Source organism: Lineus longissimus, chromosome 12 (assembly GCF_910592395.1).
Source record: "Lineus longissimus chromosome 12, tnLinLong1.2, whole genome shotgun sequence".
Classification (NCBI taxonomy): domain Eukaryota; kingdom Metazoa; phylum Nemertea; class Pilidiophora; order Heteronemertea; family Lineidae; genus Lineus; species Lineus longissimus.
The window spans coordinates 7,970-27,766 of NC_088319.1; the positions used below are offsets into that span (position 1 = coordinate 7,970).

General features: G+C 46.3%; 1 protein-coding gene across 1 annotated transcript in view; it reads left to right on the forward strand.

Annotated features, from left to right (window-relative positions):
* Positions 1-1,417: 1,417 nt before the first annotated feature.
* LOC135496853 (ATP-dependent translocase ABCB1-like) overlaps positions 1,418-19,797 on the forward strand; it is a 44,206-nt gene continuing 25,826 nt past the window's right edge. Inside the window, exons 1-23 of the mRNA XM_064786407.1 lie at positions 1,418-1,727; positions 2,291-2,452; positions 3,044-3,122; positions 6,092-6,218; positions 6,396-6,523; positions 6,851-6,984; positions 7,343-7,514; positions 8,248-8,372; positions 8,699-8,815; positions 9,216-9,291; positions 9,490-9,603; positions 9,708-9,818; positions 10,136-10,261; positions 10,579-10,782; positions 11,476-11,646; positions 12,286-12,478; positions 12,950-13,053; positions 13,430-13,585; positions 13,966-14,067; positions 16,529-16,690; positions 17,227-17,359; positions 18,045-18,216; positions 19,547-19,687. Of these exons, the coding sequence (XP_064642477.1) occupies positions 2,358-2,452; positions 3,044-3,122; positions 6,092-6,218; positions 6,396-6,523; positions 6,851-6,984; positions 7,343-7,514; positions 8,248-8,372; positions 8,699-8,815; positions 9,216-9,291; positions 9,490-9,603; positions 9,708-9,818; positions 10,136-10,261; positions 10,579-10,782; positions 11,476-11,646; positions 12,286-12,478; positions 12,950-13,053; positions 13,430-13,585; positions 13,966-14,067; positions 16,529-16,690; positions 17,227-17,359; positions 18,045-18,216; positions 19,547-19,687 (2,942 nt within the window). The 5' untranslated portion in view covers positions 1,418-1,727; positions 2,291-2,357. The remainder of the gene's footprint in view (positions 1,728-2,290; positions 2,453-3,043; positions 3,123-6,091; positions 6,219-6,395; positions 6,524-6,850; positions 6,985-7,342; positions 7,515-8,247; positions 8,373-8,698; positions 8,816-9,215; positions 9,292-9,489; positions 9,604-9,707; positions 9,819-10,135; positions 10,262-10,578; positions 10,783-11,475; positions 11,647-12,285; positions 12,479-12,949; positions 13,054-13,429; positions 13,586-13,965; positions 14,068-16,528; positions 16,691-17,226; positions 17,360-18,044; positions 18,217-19,546; positions 19,688-19,797) is intronic.

The window sequence follows — 19,797 nt, forward strand, 5'->3', positions numbered from 1 at the left end:
GTCAAAAGAAATAGTCTTTGGCGCCAATGATGTCAGCAATGGCGAATTTGAATTAAGATTCGAGTCAATTCTTTTGGGTTAGGGTTAGGGTTAGGCCAGTTCTGGTCATCCGGTTATGGAAATCGATTCCTTTGAGAATTGTTGAGGTGATTATCCTGGTCCCCATCTTGGGTCTCAGTGTCTGAAAATAGACATAGCTTTCGTCTGGTACTTCAAAGGCTCTCCAATTTCTTACTGGTTGGAGCCGATTGGCCTTATTAGTGACCCAGACATATGAATACTTTTAGGTATTCAGATGTCTAAAGCACAAAGGTGGCCTCGGGATACATGACTGATGAATTGCTCAGCAAAATTTATCATCAGTTTAACAGTTCAACGGAGGCTCGAAAGATTGGCTGTGATAGTGTACTACGCCTTCAAATTGAGAGAGACAATAATATGCAGAAGGGTCAAATTGGTCATCTTCATGATGTAGGCTATGTGAAGCCTGCCTAAAAGGATGATATGCAACAGCCTAAGTCAACTTCAAAGGAGCCCTTTGTGGGAAAAATGAAAAGCTATGTGAAGCCTGCCTAAAAGGATGATATGCAACAGCCTAAGTCAACTTCAAAGCAGCCCTTTGTGGGAAAAGTGAGAAGCTATGTGAAGCCTGCCTAAAAGGATGATATGCAACAGCCTAAGTCAACTTCAAAGCAGGCCTTTGTGGGAAAAGTGAAAAGCTATGTGAAGCCTGCCTAAAAGGATGATATGCAACAGCCTAAGTCAACTTCAAAGGAGCCCTTTGTGGGAAAAGTGAGAAGCTATGTGAAGCCTGCCTAAAAGGATGATATGCAACAGCCTAAGTCAACTTTAAAGCAGCCCTTTGTGGGAAAAGTGAAAAGCTATGTGAAGCCTGCCTAAAAGGATGATATGCAACAGCCTAAGTCAACTTCAAAGGAGCCCTTTGTGGGAAAAGTGAAAAGCTATGTGAAGCCTGCCTAAAAGGATGATATGCAACAGCCTAAGTCAACTTCAAAGGAGCCCTTTGTGGGAAAAGTGAAAAGCTATGTGAAGCCTGCCTAAAAGGATGATATGCAACAGCCTAAGTCAACTTCAAAGCAGCCCTTTGTGGGAAAAGTGAGAAGCTTTCTCTGAGGCTACCCCGATTTACAAGAAGCACAGGAGCCGCTCCATATTTTCTGGTCCCACATGAGCTGTTCGGTTCGTTTCGTCCTCTTTCGTCGCTTTTTGCACGGTTTTACCACTCTTGGAAATGTCTCTTGTTGTTGTTTCTTCGTATGTATGACATCAAAGACCCACTGACTCATTGCATTTCTGATAACAGGGAACGCGAGCTCGGTCGTCAAAATGTCATCTCGTTTTAATATTTAGGTCAAGCTATAGTCCTAAGCTGTGATAGTCGCCATAAATGTACGGGATTGAATACAATCAGAAGTACTGATTATGATATTATGTGATTATACGGGAATGGCTCGTGTGTGACATCTCAGATATATTTAGCAGCTATTGGCACCGGTTCCTGGCCATATCATTCAAGAACTATCTTGGTTTAGTCATATGCCGTTTCAGGTCTGTGAGGTCACTATCAGGAAGGCCTATTAGATGAACACTCCACCTTTGTTCCAATCAGTTAAAGGAAGTTAACGAAGACATACGCTTAACCAAGTTGGATAAAAGGCAGGGCAATATCTAGGACCACTGTAAGTAAGGCACAGAAGAAAGCCCAAGTAAGTACGTTTTGATATCTCTCGAGTTGAAAGTCAGTGTGATTTTCCATTGTTTGGGAATCCTAGGCCTAGTTTAGCATTATCCAGAAGCAACATGCTCCTGAGCAGAGACATGTGGCATGTGGTAGCTTCTCATGTGAAGCCAATCCAACTAACAGAGAAAAACTGTGCTACAGCAACTGAAATTACCAGGACGAATTTATGGACTCGGGGACCCTATTCCGTGTCGTATTTTTACAAGCGACAAAATTTGATGAGCATTATTGATAACGCCCCCCCCCCCCCCCCCCGAAAGAAAGAATGAACGCGAGAGACGGGTGACTTTCTCGTAGGCGTTTGCTTAAAGCAAGAATCTAGCAAGGGCTGAAATGCGACACAGCGTTACTCAGAAGGACAGTTCTAATGCAAAAGGCTTATCTCACTAGCATTGAAATGGCTCTTCCTGGCCACAACCTTAAAACTTAGAGGTTTTTAGTTTTAGTGAAGTTCTCACTTTCATAAAAGAGGTTGATGCTGAAGTGACGCTCTTTTTCAAGCATTTTGTCATGCCTATTATTTCTCAGGAGATTTGAAAGCGGCGATAGCCAGGCCGAAGGAAAGACATAGGTGCAGTTAGAATAAATCTGCAAAATGGGGGAGGGCGATGACGTAGACGAACGGCAGCCCCTACTGAACGAACGGAAGGATTCGTACGGAGCAGGCGATGATGTCACGGTAGCAATCAAGTAAGTTATATTCATTTCGGGTTCAAGCTTTGTGAGAGTTGTCTTAATGGCGAGTCCCTTTGCTCGTTTTGGACATGATTGTACAGTGCAACACAAGCGCTGGGCCTAGTACAGCGGTAAGCTGAGCCATGCAAACTCAATTCTTACGTTTCTCCGTTTTCTTATGCGGTACCACTTGTCCTCCAAACTAGACAAACTGATGACGGCTTGCGCAAAATCATACGGGCAGGAGATTTGACGATGCTGAAAGTATCTTTACTGGGGCCACCCGAAGCACCATGCGGGCAGGAGATTTGACGATGCTGAAAGTATCTTTACTGGGGCACCCGAAGCACCATGCGGGCAGGAGATTTGACGATGCTGAAAGTCTATTTACTGGGGCCACCCGAAGCACCATGCAGGTGTGGACTGGCTATCTGCCGCTGCTGGCACTGAGGCTTTGCATATAAGTATATGTATCTTCTATTTAATGCACGTTAGGTATTCAGACTCCGAAACCTTTCTTCGGGGGGGGGGGAGTTCTCGAGCAGACCCATGTAATGTCAGTGGTGATTCTGATGCACATGATTACAGCTTGATCACTTCTTTCAGGAGTGGTAAGAAGGATGGCGACGAGGCAGAGGCGGAAGAAAAAGACAATAAATCACCACCGGTCTCTTTTGGAAAATTGGTGGGTACCATTGATTGTTGGGCCTGAATATAGCCCTCACAACAGGTCGAAAAAGATTCGACATAAAATTCAAGACGTACGTGTGTACCTAGGACTTTCGTACCGAACGTCTTATAAAGGTGCAACAACCCGATGCTAAATTCGTGTAACATTTCCGAGTGTTCCCTTCTCTCACGTGTTTCCCTGCGTTATTTCGTGAAAGCAAGAAACAGAGGGAGTCATTTCTGTGTGTTCCTCATTGTCAAATCGCGGCTTATTCCGTCGGAATCATTTGTCATTGAACACTGAGATATGTTGGTACAATAAAACGTTACACCAGGGACTGGCCCTATTATGGCCTCCGGATGGTGGCTACTCTAAGAATGCATTCAAATATGTACACAAACGATCTGCCGGATTAAAAGTACCGTGTAGCACTATGGCAAACTACAGTGAGAGCCGTAAGTAATTAAAGGAGCTACTCTGTTGGTTATATTTCGACATCAAGTAAGCATGTTGTGCAACAAAGAGAAACATATTTCTTAATCTCAGACTGTGATCATATCTAAATTTGGAACAAAGTCAATACCTCCAGAATAATAGATTACCTGCTCACACATTGAACTATTAGAGATAGCAATAACACGATCTTGATTTGGCAAGCGGCCGAGCCTTCTTCACCCAGCAAGTGTATGGGCCGTGAAAACCGCAAAAAATCTGTACATGTTTTTGTAAGCGGTCGTCGCTCGCGCAAACTTGTCTTGCATGTTTTTGTGAAAGAGGACGTCGAAGAACGCGGTCGTATATCAAAACAGACGTTGGGTGGCGCTCGCGCAAACTTCCCTCACATGTTTTTGTGAAAGAGGACGTCGAAGAACACGGTCGTATAAAAAAACAGACGTTGGGTGGCGCTCGAGACGGGTCATCCTATTTAGCGTCCAGTGGCGACCAGTGGCGTCCAACGCGAAATAATAAGGTGTATCATGTAGGAGCCAGTTTTCGCGGGTCTTATCACTAAGTGCAGATTTACTAGCTTCCAGCGATTCCATACACGCAAAAGCTTATTTATTACGAAATTTGAGATCAATAACGAAATATCTGGGGTGCTGCGTGGATGTTTTAAGCGTGAATTAATCTTGAAATCGCTCACTGAAAGATCGATGCAGACCAAAACAAATCCGAAGCGGCTCCCCCATTTTCGCGGGTATTGCGCATGCGCGACTGATTGTTGTGTTTCTGTGTGGTGTGCATGATCCTAGGTATTGACCAAGTGTTTTGAACGTAATTAGAGAATTGCTTGCCTGTTTAGGACGCATTTTGGGCGCTTTCTTTGCGGAACGAAATGAAAATCAAAAATCAGAAAATTTCTTCTCTGGAAACGAAGTGACGCGCGAGAAAACGGGAAAAAACGGGTTTTCGCGAAATTGGGGATGACTCGAAATTGGGGAGCAGCACCATATATGGTTAAAAATGTTTTCAAGCTCCTAAAACACTTTCAATAAACAAGATTTAGAAGTTTGGTGGAGTTTGCAAACCTAGTTTTTGAATAATTATCACCAGAAAACGATCTTAGTATGCGTCCAGTGTTTGTTTTAGCTGCCGTTCCTTGGGTTTATAGAAAAAGCGGAATCGGGATCTGGCATCAGGTTGGCATACTAAGATCGTTTCCTGGTGATAATTATTCAAAAACTAGGTTTGCAAACTCCACCAAACTTCTAAATCTTGTTTATTGAAAGTGTTGTAGGAGCTTGAAAACATTTTTAACCATATACACCCTATTATTTCGCGTTGGACGCCACTGGTCGCCACTGGACGCTAAATAGGATGACCCGTCTCGAGCGCCACCCAACGTCTGTTTTTTTATACGACCGCGTTCTCCGACGTCCTCTTTCACAAAAACATGCAAGACAAGTTTGCGCGAGCGACGACCGCTTACAAAAACATGTACAGATTTTTTGCGGTTTTCACGGCCCATACAAGTGTATAACATTTGGCCCTAAGTGGCATCTTGAGGGCAATGCCGTGGCTAGTACATATATCGTTGATATACTTGGTGTTAAATTCATTAGTAACGCTGAAGGGGTTATTGTCATGTGTACCCAGGTTCAATGTCGTACAGTGAAATTGTACCCATGGTCCACTTTCTACCTGGGTACACTTTATGTGTACCCAGGACGACAATAACCCCTTCATCAACAGTAACTTTTTATCTGCGGCTCATGTTGGGCACCGGGTTTCGGCCGCTGACCGCAGTCTCTCTAGTGTAGGACTCTGTTATCCTGGGCTTTCCACCGAAGCAAAACATTACCTGTGAAATACACTGAGCTGTTCGTCCTATAGCAACCTATGGGTGCCTGGGCATCAATGTGAGTGCGAAAGATTTAGAACAGTTGGATAGGTTTCAGAGCAACAATGTCAAGAGGATCTTCGGATTGCCTAAAAGGAGCCAAAAGTATCTCTTTTTAATAGAATTTTTAAAAAGCAGTCCCCGGCTCGAATTTTAGATGCCTTTCTTTTAGCTCGTTATATAGCCGGTTATGAGTGTGTCAAAGGCACGTTGTTAAGTGCTGTTTTAAATAAGGGAAATGCACCGGCCAAGTTGGCTTTTTCTAACTAATCCCGCTCATTATGCTTCGCTGGTGGTGTGTCTGCCGCTGAGGACGGTATTGTTGACTGAAGTCACTCCTCTTCAGCGACAGATATAACACCGCAGACCCCAAACCTGTGGACTTTGTTGAGAAGGTGGACTCGGCATCACTTGAGGTCATTGACAAAGGATGTTCATGCATGCTCTATCTTGACTTTACAATGATTATCTTACTCGACCGTTACAAATTACAGGAAAGGCAAAATTCATCCAAAAAAAACCAATTGCTTCCTTCCCGCATTCCAGACTTCTCAACTGGTCGATGATATTGGTTACGTTTCCGATTAACCGGACCATAACTACGAACATTCGCAGAATAACTTATGAATGTTTTGTTCTTCAGTTTCGTTACGCTACATGTTGGGACCGCATCCTGATGATATGGGGTTCTATAGTGGCGGCGGCGGTCGGCGCTGGTTGGCCTGTTTTATCCATTGTGTTCGGAGACATGACAGATACCTTCATTGGAGGTGGGTTGCAATTCCATGCATCTATCCCCCCCCCCCTTCCTACAAACACACGCATATTGTTTTAACTATATATACTAAACCCCAATAAAGGTGTAAAAAGTCTCTGCTTCACTTCGTTTGGATTTTCGTCCTCATGACGCATGAGAGCTGATGAGAGCTGGTTCTTTGACATTTCAGGCCCCAATTCCACACTAGCTAACAGTACGGGGAACAGCAGCAAGGCTGGCTACGATGAGATGATGACAGAATACATGTTGCGATACTTCTACATCGGTATCACAGTGTATGCGGCAAGCTTCTTCCAGGTAAATCATCACGCTACTGGCAGCAAACAAACCGCATAGATAATATGTTTCAACTGCTAAACACGCCCTAGAACTATTTGTCTGGAATATACAGTATATGCCCAGCCATGGGAGCTGGCTATCCGCAATGAGGCTCGGTCGTTGTGAAATTAACATCTCATGGGGGAGGGGGGGGGTATCATCAATTTCAATGGACAGTATGACAGTGTTTCATCGAAATGTAATCGAAAATATCAATGGCGAATATGCATGCCTAATCCAGCTCACATCATCCTTTGGACACACTGCTTAAAAAGAGAAACTGTTTTCTCTCCTTCCTTCGCAAAGATCACGTGTTGGATGATTTCAAGTGAACGCCAGACGAACAAGATGCGCAAGGCTTTCTTTTGGGCGATAATGCGGCAGGAGATCGGATGGTTTGACCAGCACAAGAGTGGAGAGCTCAGCACAAGGCTGGCAGAGTAAGATAAACACTCACCTACTACCAAACACTTACATGCTGAGTGTTCAAATATCGATATCAAATCATTTATAAAAACTATATAAATTTATCGTGACCAAAGAAAAGCATTTCGTTAGTGTCTTTAATGGTTTGAAAACAAATGGCGTGTAGGCTTTTGGTCCGCGTAAGACGACGACGATTTTACCGATAGCAGTCTATTGCTCAGTGACACATGGATTAAGCTTTTACAGTAATAAATATCTATGATCTTTTTTAACTTCGGTTCAAGAATTGTTCTGAAGCTTCAGGCAAGTGTTGTTTTATATTTCACGAGGGGAGATTGTAAACACTCACTGGGTTCTTGTTCCCATCTTCAGCGACCTCGAGCGTGTCCGTGAAGGCCTCGGCGACAAGTTCGCCATCTTCATCCAGTTCATGGCCGCCTTCCTATCGGGTTTTGCTATCGGATTCTGGAAAGGATGGAAGCTGACACTAGTCATGATGTCTTTATCGCCACTCTTGGCTATTTGTGGCGCCTTCATGGCAAAGGTAAGACTACAAATCATCTCTTAAAGGAAGAGTGTCCCAAGGCATTGCCGGACCAGCGATAACTTAGGAAGCAGACTTCCCTCGGAGGCGGCGCTACAGATACATCAAAAATGGCTAATGTTGGCGTTCATTTTGCTGGAACATCAAAGAACGGCCCACTATCTAGGAGCTCTGCCAATTACCGGTGTGGAAGTTTGAAATGTTTTGGGTAGAATATCTGGGGAACAAAGGATCCTATCATGCAATTCTAATCGCTGAGGTTTTGATAGTCCTGACCTCTTTAGAATCATATAACATCATCCGTCAACAATAGGACCGGACAATTTTCCAGGGGGACATTTTCAACTTTTACACTGACCCAGCATCATCTCTTGATGGCGCACTCCCTTTAAGATTTAAAATGTTCGCAAGGTGCTGATGTTTTTACGTTTTCTAATTGTCCCTTCTATTGATGTTATTTCATTTCCATAGACGCGGTGCCCAGTTGATCCCTTAAAGATGTTACAGGACTGACGGCGCTCATCGGACACATTTCGTGGCTATCACGATCTAGTGTTGCCATCTTAATGTTGCCCTAAATGGAGAGGTACAGAACATGTACCCCGAAATCAAGCTGGCATAACGAAATGTCCCCCTCATTCCATTTCTCCGGACTGTTGCGTCATACCTGCGTTGTCATGGTAACAAAGTTAGAGCGCACCATTTTCACAGGCACTTCTATCCTATATTTCAGCTCATCTCGTCGTTTGCCGAAAAGGAGCAGGCCGCATACGCGGAGGCGGGGAGCGTAGCGGAGGAGATGCTGGCATGCATACGGACGGTCGTGTCGTTTTGTGGCCAGAAGAAGGCAATTGACAAGTAGGCCACACAGACAAATAATGCGCGACTGACCGACACTTTCCCATGGTGTTCCCGTCTTGAACGCGATGCAAAAACTCACTGAAACGATGAACGGGAGTGTGTCGGGTGTCTCAGAGATTTCACGCGCGTAATAAAAGCCTTGGTCCTGAGACATTCCCAGCTAGACTAGGGCATTCAAAACCGCGTTAGCTTCGATGCAGTCGTTAGTCCTAACATGACATTTTAAATGGAGACGTCTTAATAGATACTTACTATAACGGTTCGGGATAAAGACAACAACCGGGTCCTAAGCGCATGGTTAAAGCTGCTTCCTTTCGTTTCAGTTATGAGAAAGCTTTAATAGAAAGCAGGCGGCTGGGAGTAAGAAAAGCAGCCATCACGGGCGGAGGCATTGGTATCACCATGCTTATTCTCTACTCAACATATGCGTTAGCTTTTTGGTGAGTAGCTGACTGCTTGTTGTAATTTTTAAAGAACGCCAATGCGCATCTACAAGAGACCGGGGTGGGCAAGCTCTGAATGACATGCGAAAGCCGGCTTATCAGAGGTATGGGCGAATGATAGATGTCTTCATCACTGCTAGCTCTATCGTAATTATATGCCGTTTTCCCTGCATGTTTCTTAATCGAGTGAAAATGACTTGAACATATCTCAGGTTAAAGGAGATCAAGCGAGTTTGCCGAGTGAAAGGACGAGTTGATTTATGCAAATACTTAGCAATGTCTTGGGGTGAAAGGGTTTAAAGTCACGACATCTAATTTTATTTCAACAATTACCATAAATTCATCTTCTCCTTCTTTGAATTCCTTTGATTCCTGTAGTACATTGCTGTTGCTTTAGGTATGGTTCAACTCAGGTGCAGACCTGGCAAGAGACGCTGGGAATAGACGGTATATCACCCGGTGAAGTCTTTACGGTAGGCGACTTCGTACACAACTTAATCTGACCGACGATAGTTTTCGTTTAACCTGCCTTCCAGCTGATTTCAAATGGTCCAACTCTGATTCGATGGCACTCAGATGCCTTCAGAAAGAAGATTATGGTTCATAATCTCAATGTACTGTTTATTGACTACTTATGTGATTTTGACAGAGACTTCATGATTATTTTCCAGGTGTTTTTCTGTGTCATGATCGGGTCCTTCTCTATTGGGAACGCCGCCCCGCAGCTGAGTGCCATCGCTACCGCTAAGGGAGCCGCCGCCGCATTGTATGATGTCATTGATAATGTAAGTTGGAAGAGATAGCATATTTCTGCCACACAATCGGAATCTAATTAATCATATTTATTCCTCCTTTCGGAATAATGCCCGCGCTTGCCTCCTATCTTCAGGAACCCTCGATTGATGCGAGTTCAGAAGAAGGCCTTAAACTGAACACAGTCAAGGGTGACATCGAGTTAAAGGAGTGTGAGTTTTCTTACCAGACAAGACCTGATGTAAAGGTAAGTCTGATATGGCGACTTTTTGATAGACAATGAAGGAATCAAAGGGAAAACACATTTCTGCAGAGTCAAGATATTGCAGTAGAATCAAAAGGTCCACCGCATCTTTTAAAACCCCTTCTGGTAGTTTGGAATTCTAGATATCCAAACTGAAATGTGTCATTGTTGGTTGTTATATCTTGCCGACGGCACAGAAAGCATTGCCTTCTCCGAGGTGCGCACGACAACTTCAGAGCCTGTCAACCGACCTCGGTTGCAGTAGTGGCTGCTTGGCTCCAAGAAAGATATTTTCTCCGAGTCATTGTCTTCCTCTGCAGGTTTTAAAGCACTTCTCGATGAAGGTCGAGCCTGGAAAGACAATCGCTCTCGTCGGATCCAGCGGGTGTGGCAAGTCGACTGTGATTAACCTGTTGCAGAGGTTTTACGATGTCAGCAGCGGCCAGGTTAGTTCATTCCGTATTTGCCACCTCCCTAAAGTAGACCATTTTACCTTTCTGTTAGTATTGACAAACCAGAAGTCCTCTTTATGTTGATTCAGCATAGCAAGCATGACAGATGGCTTCTAATGTCTAGTTCTCATGTCACCTTCCATCCTCTGTAGCGGCGATGGAGGTCCTTTTTTCTTTTCTTTTTCCTATAGCTTTTGGCAGCAACATTAAATTCTCCATTCTCCCAATTCTCCATCCATCGGACGCGATTGGATGTCATCAGCTGTATCCTCTCGTCTTACCTATCTTACCTATCTTATTGCATTTCTCAGATTACCATTGATGGGCACGACATCAGGTCTCTGAACATGAAATGGTTAAGGCAGCAGATAGGCGTGGTGTCACAGGAGCCGGTACTCTTTGGCTGCAGTATACAGGAGAACATCCTGTATGGCCGCGATGGGGTGACGGAGGCAGAGATAATCGAGGCTGCGAGCATGGCAAACGCTCACAACTTCATTTCAAATCTACCAAAGGTAGGGATATAATAAGAATGTTGTCTTGGAAATGATGTTAACCTGGTGAGGTCAGTTCGAGGGCACAAACATACCTTTAGCACCTTGATAGAGCGCCTTACCCTACTTTCGACATTTTCTCGGGCGGTGAAATTGAATATTCTGTTTATAAGACCGGCGCAGATCAAGTATCCTGATCCACCCTGATGAACATGTAAACAATAAGGCCCGCAGTAGGTTTAAATTCAAAAACTCGCGTAAGACTTGATGATATATTATTGGTTTGTTACCTACTGAGGTTGTATTCATCGTACGAGATCACGGTGTCAAAGCTCATACTGAAAATCGAGAAATAGTGACGATCACTTATGCTCTCCAAGATTGAATGTAAGATGCCTTCTGTTATACCATCAATATCCCCCAGGTACGTCGGGCCTTCTGTTATACCATCAATATCCCCCAGGTACGTCGGAGCAGGCTAAACTTGTCAAGTCTTCCTCTCTTTTCATTACATATTCCCTTCCTGTTTCTCACCTGACTGATGAAGATTGTGCGGTTGCTCAAAGACACTGATCATCGGCGATATTTGCACAGTTTGAAGAGAGAATATGATCCGAACGCTGCAGGGGTCTGTGAGGGCACAGAGAAGATAGCTAGTGTTCGGATGATAACATTATGTCGTCTTTTATTCGCTAGTACTTGTCTCTTCCCTAGGGTTATGAAACACTGGTCGGTGAGAGAGGAGCCCAGCTGTCTGGCGGACAGAAGCAGCGGGTAGCGATTGCTAGGGCTCTAGTCCGGGATCCCAAGATTCTCTTGCTTGACGAAGCAACTGCTGCCCTAGATGTTGAGAGTGAAAAGATGGTCCAAGATGCACTAGACAAGGTAAGGATGAGGCCACTAATGCCCCAGTCCTGGAGAATGAGAAGGTAGCCTTTCGGGTTACTCTCCAATTCTGAGGACTACTAATATTCAAATAGTGACGAAAATTAAAACCACACGTCTTGCCAGGCCATGCACAGTCGAATTGTAGGGACGATCTTCAAGTAAAAATAGCAAATGAGGCATGACAGAAAATGCAATGAGAGACTGTAGCATTCTCATTCACGCTCACATATTTTTTTTGATCATGAGATATCAATACAGTGGAACCCCGGTAACACGACCACTCATGGGACCGAGGTTGAATGGTCGCGTTACCGGGGTGGTCGCGTTAGAAAAGTTGAAAATCCAGGGACAAAATGCATGATTAGGTTTTCCCGCCAAAATTGTTAGGCCCTTTGGTCGGGTTAGAGGGGTGAATTTGGTCATTGGGGCCGCCCAATCCAGTGGTCGTGGTCTGGGTACCGGGGTGGTTGTGTTATCGGGGGCCGTGTAATGGTAATTAGCGAGAAAACCATTCGGGACCAGCGATTCTTGGTCGTCATAGCGGGGTGGTCGCGTTACAGGGGTGGTCGCCGACCGGGATCCCTATGTTTTTTGTTGAAGATCTATGTACAGTACATCATATCCTATTCCTGCTAGGCAAGAGAAGGTCGAACCACTATCATTGTCGCTCACCGCCTCTCAACCATACAGAACGCTGACATTATCTACGCTGTGCAGGACGGTGAGGTAGCAGAGATAGGGACCCATTCAGAGCTGATGGCCAAGGAAGGCATCTACCAACAACTTGTAACACTGCAGATGTTTGGGGACAAAGCAAAGGAGGAAAAGAGTAGGTTTTCCCTATAGTTCCTTAGAGTAGGCTGTCCCCCATAGAGCCACACATGAGGGTAGTCCTACAGACCCTCAGAGGTAGGTAGGTCGTCCCATAGATCCACATAGGAAGGTAATCCTACAGACCCTCAGGGTTAGGTAGGTTGTTCGATAGACCCACATAGGAAGGTCGTCCAACAGACCCTGGGGGCTAGGTTGGTCGTTCCAAACAGAACGTAAGACGCTGACGTGTCTATAAGTCCAGCTAGTGGTTTTCTTTGGAAGTGGCAGAGAACTGTACTCATGGCGAACTCATTGTTGAGATGAAACCTTCCAACAGCGTAGCCTCTGTCGGGGTTCCATCCGAAGCCGGACAGCAGCAGCCCGGCATTGGCAGCTGCACTTCTTGCACAGCGCAACAATGCATCTCTATGTTATTTCACAAGAGACACTATTGCATGTGCCTTTTTACCTTAACATTTTTTTCCAGAGGAAAGTGGTGATGTCGTGGATGCCAAGACGCCAGAAGGGTTCAAGGTCAAGCGCTTGGTGTCAAGGTCAAAGTCTGTAACAAGTTTGCAAGAGGAGGACGAGGTATGTGACAGGAATACTTCACACAGTGGTTCTGAATTCGACAGGTGCAGATCTTAATCATACACGCCAAGGAACACTACTTTAAAGCTGACATGCATGCATTAAAGTTAGAAAACACTAACGCCCGTGTAACTGCGTTTCAAACGCCCTCAGATATGATAGACTACCAGCACTCACAATTTCTTTTCTGTACATGTACTAATAAGTACGAATACATAAATATAAATGATCATTTCTATCGCACTAGAATGCGCGGTTCGTAGGTTACCCAGCGCCGTATCGGTTTTTTTAGACCATTGGTATCGTTATTTTCTTCCAAAACTTAGAATATACTCCCGAACAATATAGTCTTTTTCTTCAAATTGTTATGCAATAGGAAGGCGAGCTGAAGGACCTTGACATGCCAAGTTTTGGGAAGATCTTCAAGCAGAACAGGCCCGAGCTTTGCTACATCCTCATTGGCTGTTTGGGCAGTTTGGTGAACGGCTCCGCCATGCCTGTGTTTGCAGTGTTATTCAGTAACATCATCCAGGTAGGCAGTTTAAGGGCACTTGACAAGTGTCACAGCTGGCCATAAAAGAATTCTCTCAGAGGAAAGGCTTTTTCCTCTCTACTGGTCAGTGAAAAATGTCCACAATTAATATGTGGAACAATAATTATTATGCACGTATTGTGTTAGGTCCCAGAACCACCCTTTGCATCTTTGAATAAACTTTATATGTACTGGATATCTGTTTCTGCTGTATGTGACATATCTTGCAACATATAGATCTAAAGAGACCCATAACCTTCAATACCTCACAGAATCATTTGTGCCTAGAAGCACTAGATCCAATGATATTAAAAGCTATTTCACCAGCCCGGCGTTCGATACTGCTCTTTGACTGTTTCTCCTTCTTTCCTCATCTGCAGGTTTTTACCGAGACCGGAGAGAAACTAAAAAACGACGCGATCTTCTGGAGTCTAATGTTCCTTGCCCTGGGAGGAATCACCGGTATTGCCCAACTCACCACGGTAAACTGAATTTCTCCTCTTTTCAAAGTGAACATCGTCGTAGCCCCTTTAGGGCCTGCTTTGACCTAGTGAATAGCGATATTACTTGCACAATAGAGACGCCTATGGGAGAGTCCGTGCAACTTAATATGGCCTGCATAGCTATAGTTTCCCCTCCCTTTAATAGATACATGTACAAATGTATTAATTATTCAAATACTGTACGTCTTTAATGCAGTATGGTCTGCCCTACTTGTAATGCTCGGACTTTGCCTTTGTCAGTACTTGTTCCTTGGCCTCTCTGGTGAGACACTGACCATGCGACTACGGCTGAAGACCTTCACCAGTGTGTCCCACTTGTAATGCTATTTTCCTTTGTCAGTACTTGTTCCTTGGCCTCTCTGGTGAGACACTGACCATGCGACTACGGCTGAAGACCTTCACCAGTATGTCCCACTTGTAATGCTCTTTTCCTTTGTCAGCGACTGTTCCTTGGCCTCTCTGGTGAGACACTGACCATGCGACTACGGCTGAAGACCTTCACCAGTATGTCCCACTTGTAATGCTCTTTTCCTTTGTCAGCGACTGTTCCTTGGCCTCTCTGGTGAGACACTGACCATGCGACTACGGCTGAAGACCTTCACCAGTATGTCCCACTTGTAATGCTCTTTTCCTTTGTCAGCGACTGTTCCTTGGCCTCTCTGGTGAGACACTGACCATGCGACTACGGCTGAAGACCTTCACCAGTATGTCCCACTTGTAATGCTCTTTTCCTTTGCCAGTACTTGTTCCTTGGCCTCTCTGGTGAGACACTGACCATGCAACTACGGCTGAAGACCTTCACCAGTATGTCCCACTTGTAATGCTCTTTTCCTTTGCCAGTACTTGTTCCTTGGCCTCTCTGGTGAGACACTGACCATGCGACTACGGCTGAAGACCTTCACCAGTATGTCCCACTTGTAATGCTCTTTTCCTTTGTCAGTACTTGTTCCTTGGCCTCTCTGGTGAGAAACTGACCATGCGACTACGGCTGAAAACCTTCACCAGTGTGTCCCACTTGTAATGCTCTTTTGCTTTGCCAGTACTTGTTCCTTTGCCTCTCTGGTGAGACACTGACCATGCGACTACGGCTGAAGACCTTCACCAGTGTGTCCCACTTGCAATGCTCTTTTCCTTTGCCAGTACTTGGTCCTTGGCCTCTCTGGTGAGGCACTGACCATGCGACTACGGCTGAAGACCTTAACCAGTATGTCCCACTTGTAATGCTCTTTTCCTTTGTCAGTACTTGTTCCTTGGCCTCTCTGGTGAGACACTGACCATGCGACTACGGCTGAAGACCTTAACCAGTATGTCCCACTTGTAATGCTCTTTTCCTTTGTCAGCGACTGTTCCTTGGCCTCTCTGGTGAGGCACTGACCATGCGACTACATCTGAAGACCTTCACCAGTATGTCCCACTTGTAATGCTCTTTTCCTTTGTCAGTACTTGTTCCTTGGCCTCTCTGGTGAGACACTGACCATGCGACTACGGCTGAAGACCTTCACCAGTGTGTCCCACTTGTAATGCTCTTTTCCTTTGTCAGCGACTGTTCCTTGGCCTCTCTGGTGAGACACTGACCATGCGACTACGGCTGAAGACCTTCACCAGTATGTCCCACTTGAAATGCTCTTTTCCTTTGCCAGTACTTGTTCCTTGGCCTCTCTGGTGAGACACTGACCATGCGACTACGGCTGAAGACCTTCACCAGTATGTCCCACTTGTAATGCTCTTTTCCTTTGTCTTTACTTGTTCCTTGGCCTCTCTGGTGAGACACTGACCATGCGACTACGGCTGAAGACCTTCACCAGTGTGTCCCACTTGTAATGCTCTTTTCCTTTGTCAGCGACTGTTCCTTGGCCTCTCTGGTGAGACACTGACCATGCGACTACGGCTGAAGACCTTCACCAGTATGTCCCACTTGTAATGCTCTTTTCCTTTGCCAGTACTTGTTCCTTGGCCTCTCTGGTGAGACACTGACCATGCAACTACGGCTGAAGACCTTCACCAGTATGTCCCACTTGTAATGCTCTTTTCCTTTGTCAGTACTTGTTCCTTGGCCTCTCTGGTGAGACACTGACCATGCGACTACGGCTGAAGACCTTCACCAGTGTGTCCCACTTGTAATGCTCTTTTCCTTTGTCAGCGACTGTTCCTTGGCCTCTCTGGTGAGACACTGACCATGCGACTACGGCTGAAGACCTTCACCAGTATGTCCCACTTGTAATGTTCTTTTCCTTTGCCAGTACTTGTTCCTTGGCCTCTCTGGTGAGACACTGACCATGCAACTACGGCTGAAGACCTTCACCAGTATGTCCCACTTGTAATGCTCTTTTCCTTTGTCAATACTTGTTCCTTGGCCTCTCTGGTGAGGCACTGACCATGCGACTACGGCTGAAGACCTTCACCAGTGTGTCCCACTTGTAATGCTCTTTTCCTTTGTCAGCAACTGTTCCTTGGCCTCTCTGGTGAGACACTGACCATGCGACTACGGCTGAAGACCTTCACCAGTATGTTAGGACAGGAGATCGGTTGGTTTGATGAGCCCAGACACGCGACAGGAGCGCTAACCACAAGGCTGGCTACCGATGCATCTGTTATCAAATTTGTAAGACATTCTCTTTTCCTTGGGGCTGATCAGTGAGTATGCGAGCTGCAGGTAGACACCCGAGGCAGTGGGGCTGATCAGGGAGTATGCTAGCTGCAGGTAGTCTCCTGAGCCTGTGCATTCGGCATCTTATCAATAGGACAATAGGACCGTTTAGACGACAGGAAAAGCGCCATGCGATCTAGTGTGGTTTAAATTTGTGGATTGCGGTGATCGCCTAAATGCGCGCAATTTTTGAGACCTGAATGTGGTTCGATCGGATCGCATCCAAATATCTGATCCGAATGTTTTTTTCGCCTGCCGTCTAAATGGCCCTAATGCTTGCTTTTAATAGGGAGGGTATTTGTACAAATATGTATTTCAAAAATTATATTTGGAAAGTAAATTTAAGGTAATCACCTACATGTTCATACTGGTTGTTTATTGGTACTTAAATTAGTTTCTGAAATACAACCCATCCCCCAAAAAAACCCAATAACACCAGCATCTCGGTGACCATTTCATCCAGTTAATGTGCAATCTTGTTCTGCTGACAGGCAACTGGTGCTCGAGTTGGGATAGTGTTGCAATCGGTGTTTGGTATGGCTGCTGGTCTTGGCATCGCCTTCTACTTCGGCTGGAAACTGGCCCTGGCTGTCCTTGCCATGGTACCAATATTGGTCATTGCAGGTAAAGTAACATTAGAAACTGGCCCTGGCTGTCCTTGCTATATGGATAGTGCAGTTAATCTCGCCTTGTGTCCATGGTTGGGACACTTGACTAAAGGTGTATGTGAGTAAAAGGAAGGCAAATTGAGCACTTACGTCAGGGTTGCTTCCAGCTACAGTTGCCCAATTGGATTTGTCAACCTCTGGAGGTGTTTGCTTAACTGCCATCTTGCTAATCGGCCAAAGCTGACGATACCAGAGCTACAACAACATTGACAGAAAGTGTCCTAAATAACACATTCAGACATATTTCATAACATAGAAATGACATGATACTAATCACCTATCTTCCATTCACAAAATTAGAACCTTCCTTTTCCTTGAACAATATGACAATGACCACTTATCCTGATCATTGCTGTGTTGTACGGAAAGATATTCAGTGATTGGTGGTTGAGGACAAAGTCACAACCAGCACATACACGCAGGGATAAGATCACTTTAGTATCGAAGAACATGGACATCTATAGCCACTAGAGATTGAGCGGAACTAATCACCTTGACGCGCTATCTATGAGTAACACTATCATAAACACAACAGGCACAACAGTATAGGTACTTAATAACAAATCAGGCAAATTTCAATATATGCCTGACACAAATGTCATATGTGTGGTCATTGTAAATCAGACTTTCTCTCCCTATAGGAGCTCTCCAGATGCAGGCCCTTACAAAAAGACAGAAGCGGGACTCAAAGCTGTTAGAAGATGCTGGCAACGTTGCCACAGAGAGTATTGAGAACATCAGGACAGTGCAGTCGCTCACACTGGAGCAGAAAAGATATGAGAGATATGAGGAGCTACTGGTCCAACCTAACAAGTAAGTGGTCGAGCGGGAGTAGATATGACCTAGCACTCACCCAAGCCCAGGGAAGGGGCACCTCCTCATTGGGAGCCATGGGGTGGGTTAGAGGGCCAACCCAAACCCAAGCCCAGGGAAGGGGCACCTCCTCACTGGGAGCCATGGGGTGGGTTAGAGGGCCAACCCAAACCAAAGCCCAGTGAAGGGGCACCTCCTCACTGGGAGCCATGGGGTGGGTTAGAGGGCCAACCCAAACCCAAGCCCAGTGAAGGGGCACCTCCTCACTGGGAGCCATGGGGTGGGTTAGAGGGCCAACCCAAACCAAAGCCCAGTGAAGGGGCACCTCCTCACTGGGAGCCATGGGGTGGGTTAGAGGGCCAACCCAAACCCAAGCCCAGTGAAGGGGCACCTCCTCACTGGGAGCCATGGGGTGGGTTAGAGGGCCAACCCAAACCAAAGCCCAGGAAAGGGGCACCTCCTCACTGGGAGCCATGGGGTGGGTTAGAGGGCCAACCCAAACCCAAGCGCAGGGAAGGGGCACCTCCTCACTGGGAGCCATGGGGTGGGTTAGAGGGCCAACCCAAACCCAAGCCCAGGGAAGGGGCACCTCCTCACTGGGAGCCATGGGGTGGGTTAGAGGGCCAACCCAAACCCAGGGAAGGGGCACCTCCTCACTGGGAGCCATGGGGTGGGTTAGAGGGCCAACCCAAACCAAAGCCCAGGGAAGGGGCACCTCCTCACTGGGAGCCATGGGGTGGGTTAGAGGGCCAACCCAAACCCAAGCGCAGGGAAGGGGCACCTCCTCACTGGGAGCCATGGGGTGGGTTAGAGGGCCAACCCAAACCCAAGCCCAGGGAAGGGGCACCTCCTCACTGGGAGCCATGGGGTGGGTTAGAGGGCCAACCTAAACCCAAGCCCAAGGAAGGGGCACCTCCTCACTGGGAGCCATGGGGTGGGTTAGTGGGCCAACCCAAACCCAAGCCCAGGGAAGGGGCACCTCCTCACTGGGAGCCATGGGGTGGGTTAGAGGGCCAACCCAAACCCAAGCCCAGGGAAGGGGCACCTCCTCACTGGGAGCCATGGGGTGGGTTAGAGGGCCAACCCAAACCCAAGCCCAGGGAAGGGGCACCTCCTCACTGGGAGCCATGGGGTGGGTTAGAGGGCCAACCCAAACCAAAGCCCAGGGAAGGGGCACCTCCTCACTGGGAGCAATGGGGTGAGTTAGTGGGCCAACCCAAACCCAAGCCCAGGGAAGGGGCACCTCCTCACTGGGAGCCATGGGGTGAGTTAGAGGGCCATGGGTGTATGGACAGGCTCATCATATCATTTTTTCATTTCATTTCTTCAGGGAGGCTATAAAGCAGGCGTTCATCTATGGCTTGAGTTATGGCCTATCACAGGGAGTAATCTTCATTATGTATGGAGGTGCGTTCAAGTTTGGTTCATATTTGGTGGAGACGGGTGATATGCAACCAGATGCAGTCTACAGGTAAGAGACATTTCTATAGAATATCACGTCCACCCTGGCACTCCAACTTACTGAGAATCATGCAGACCTCGCTTCCCAACTTATAGAGCTTGCTTGCCCTTGGTTCAGGC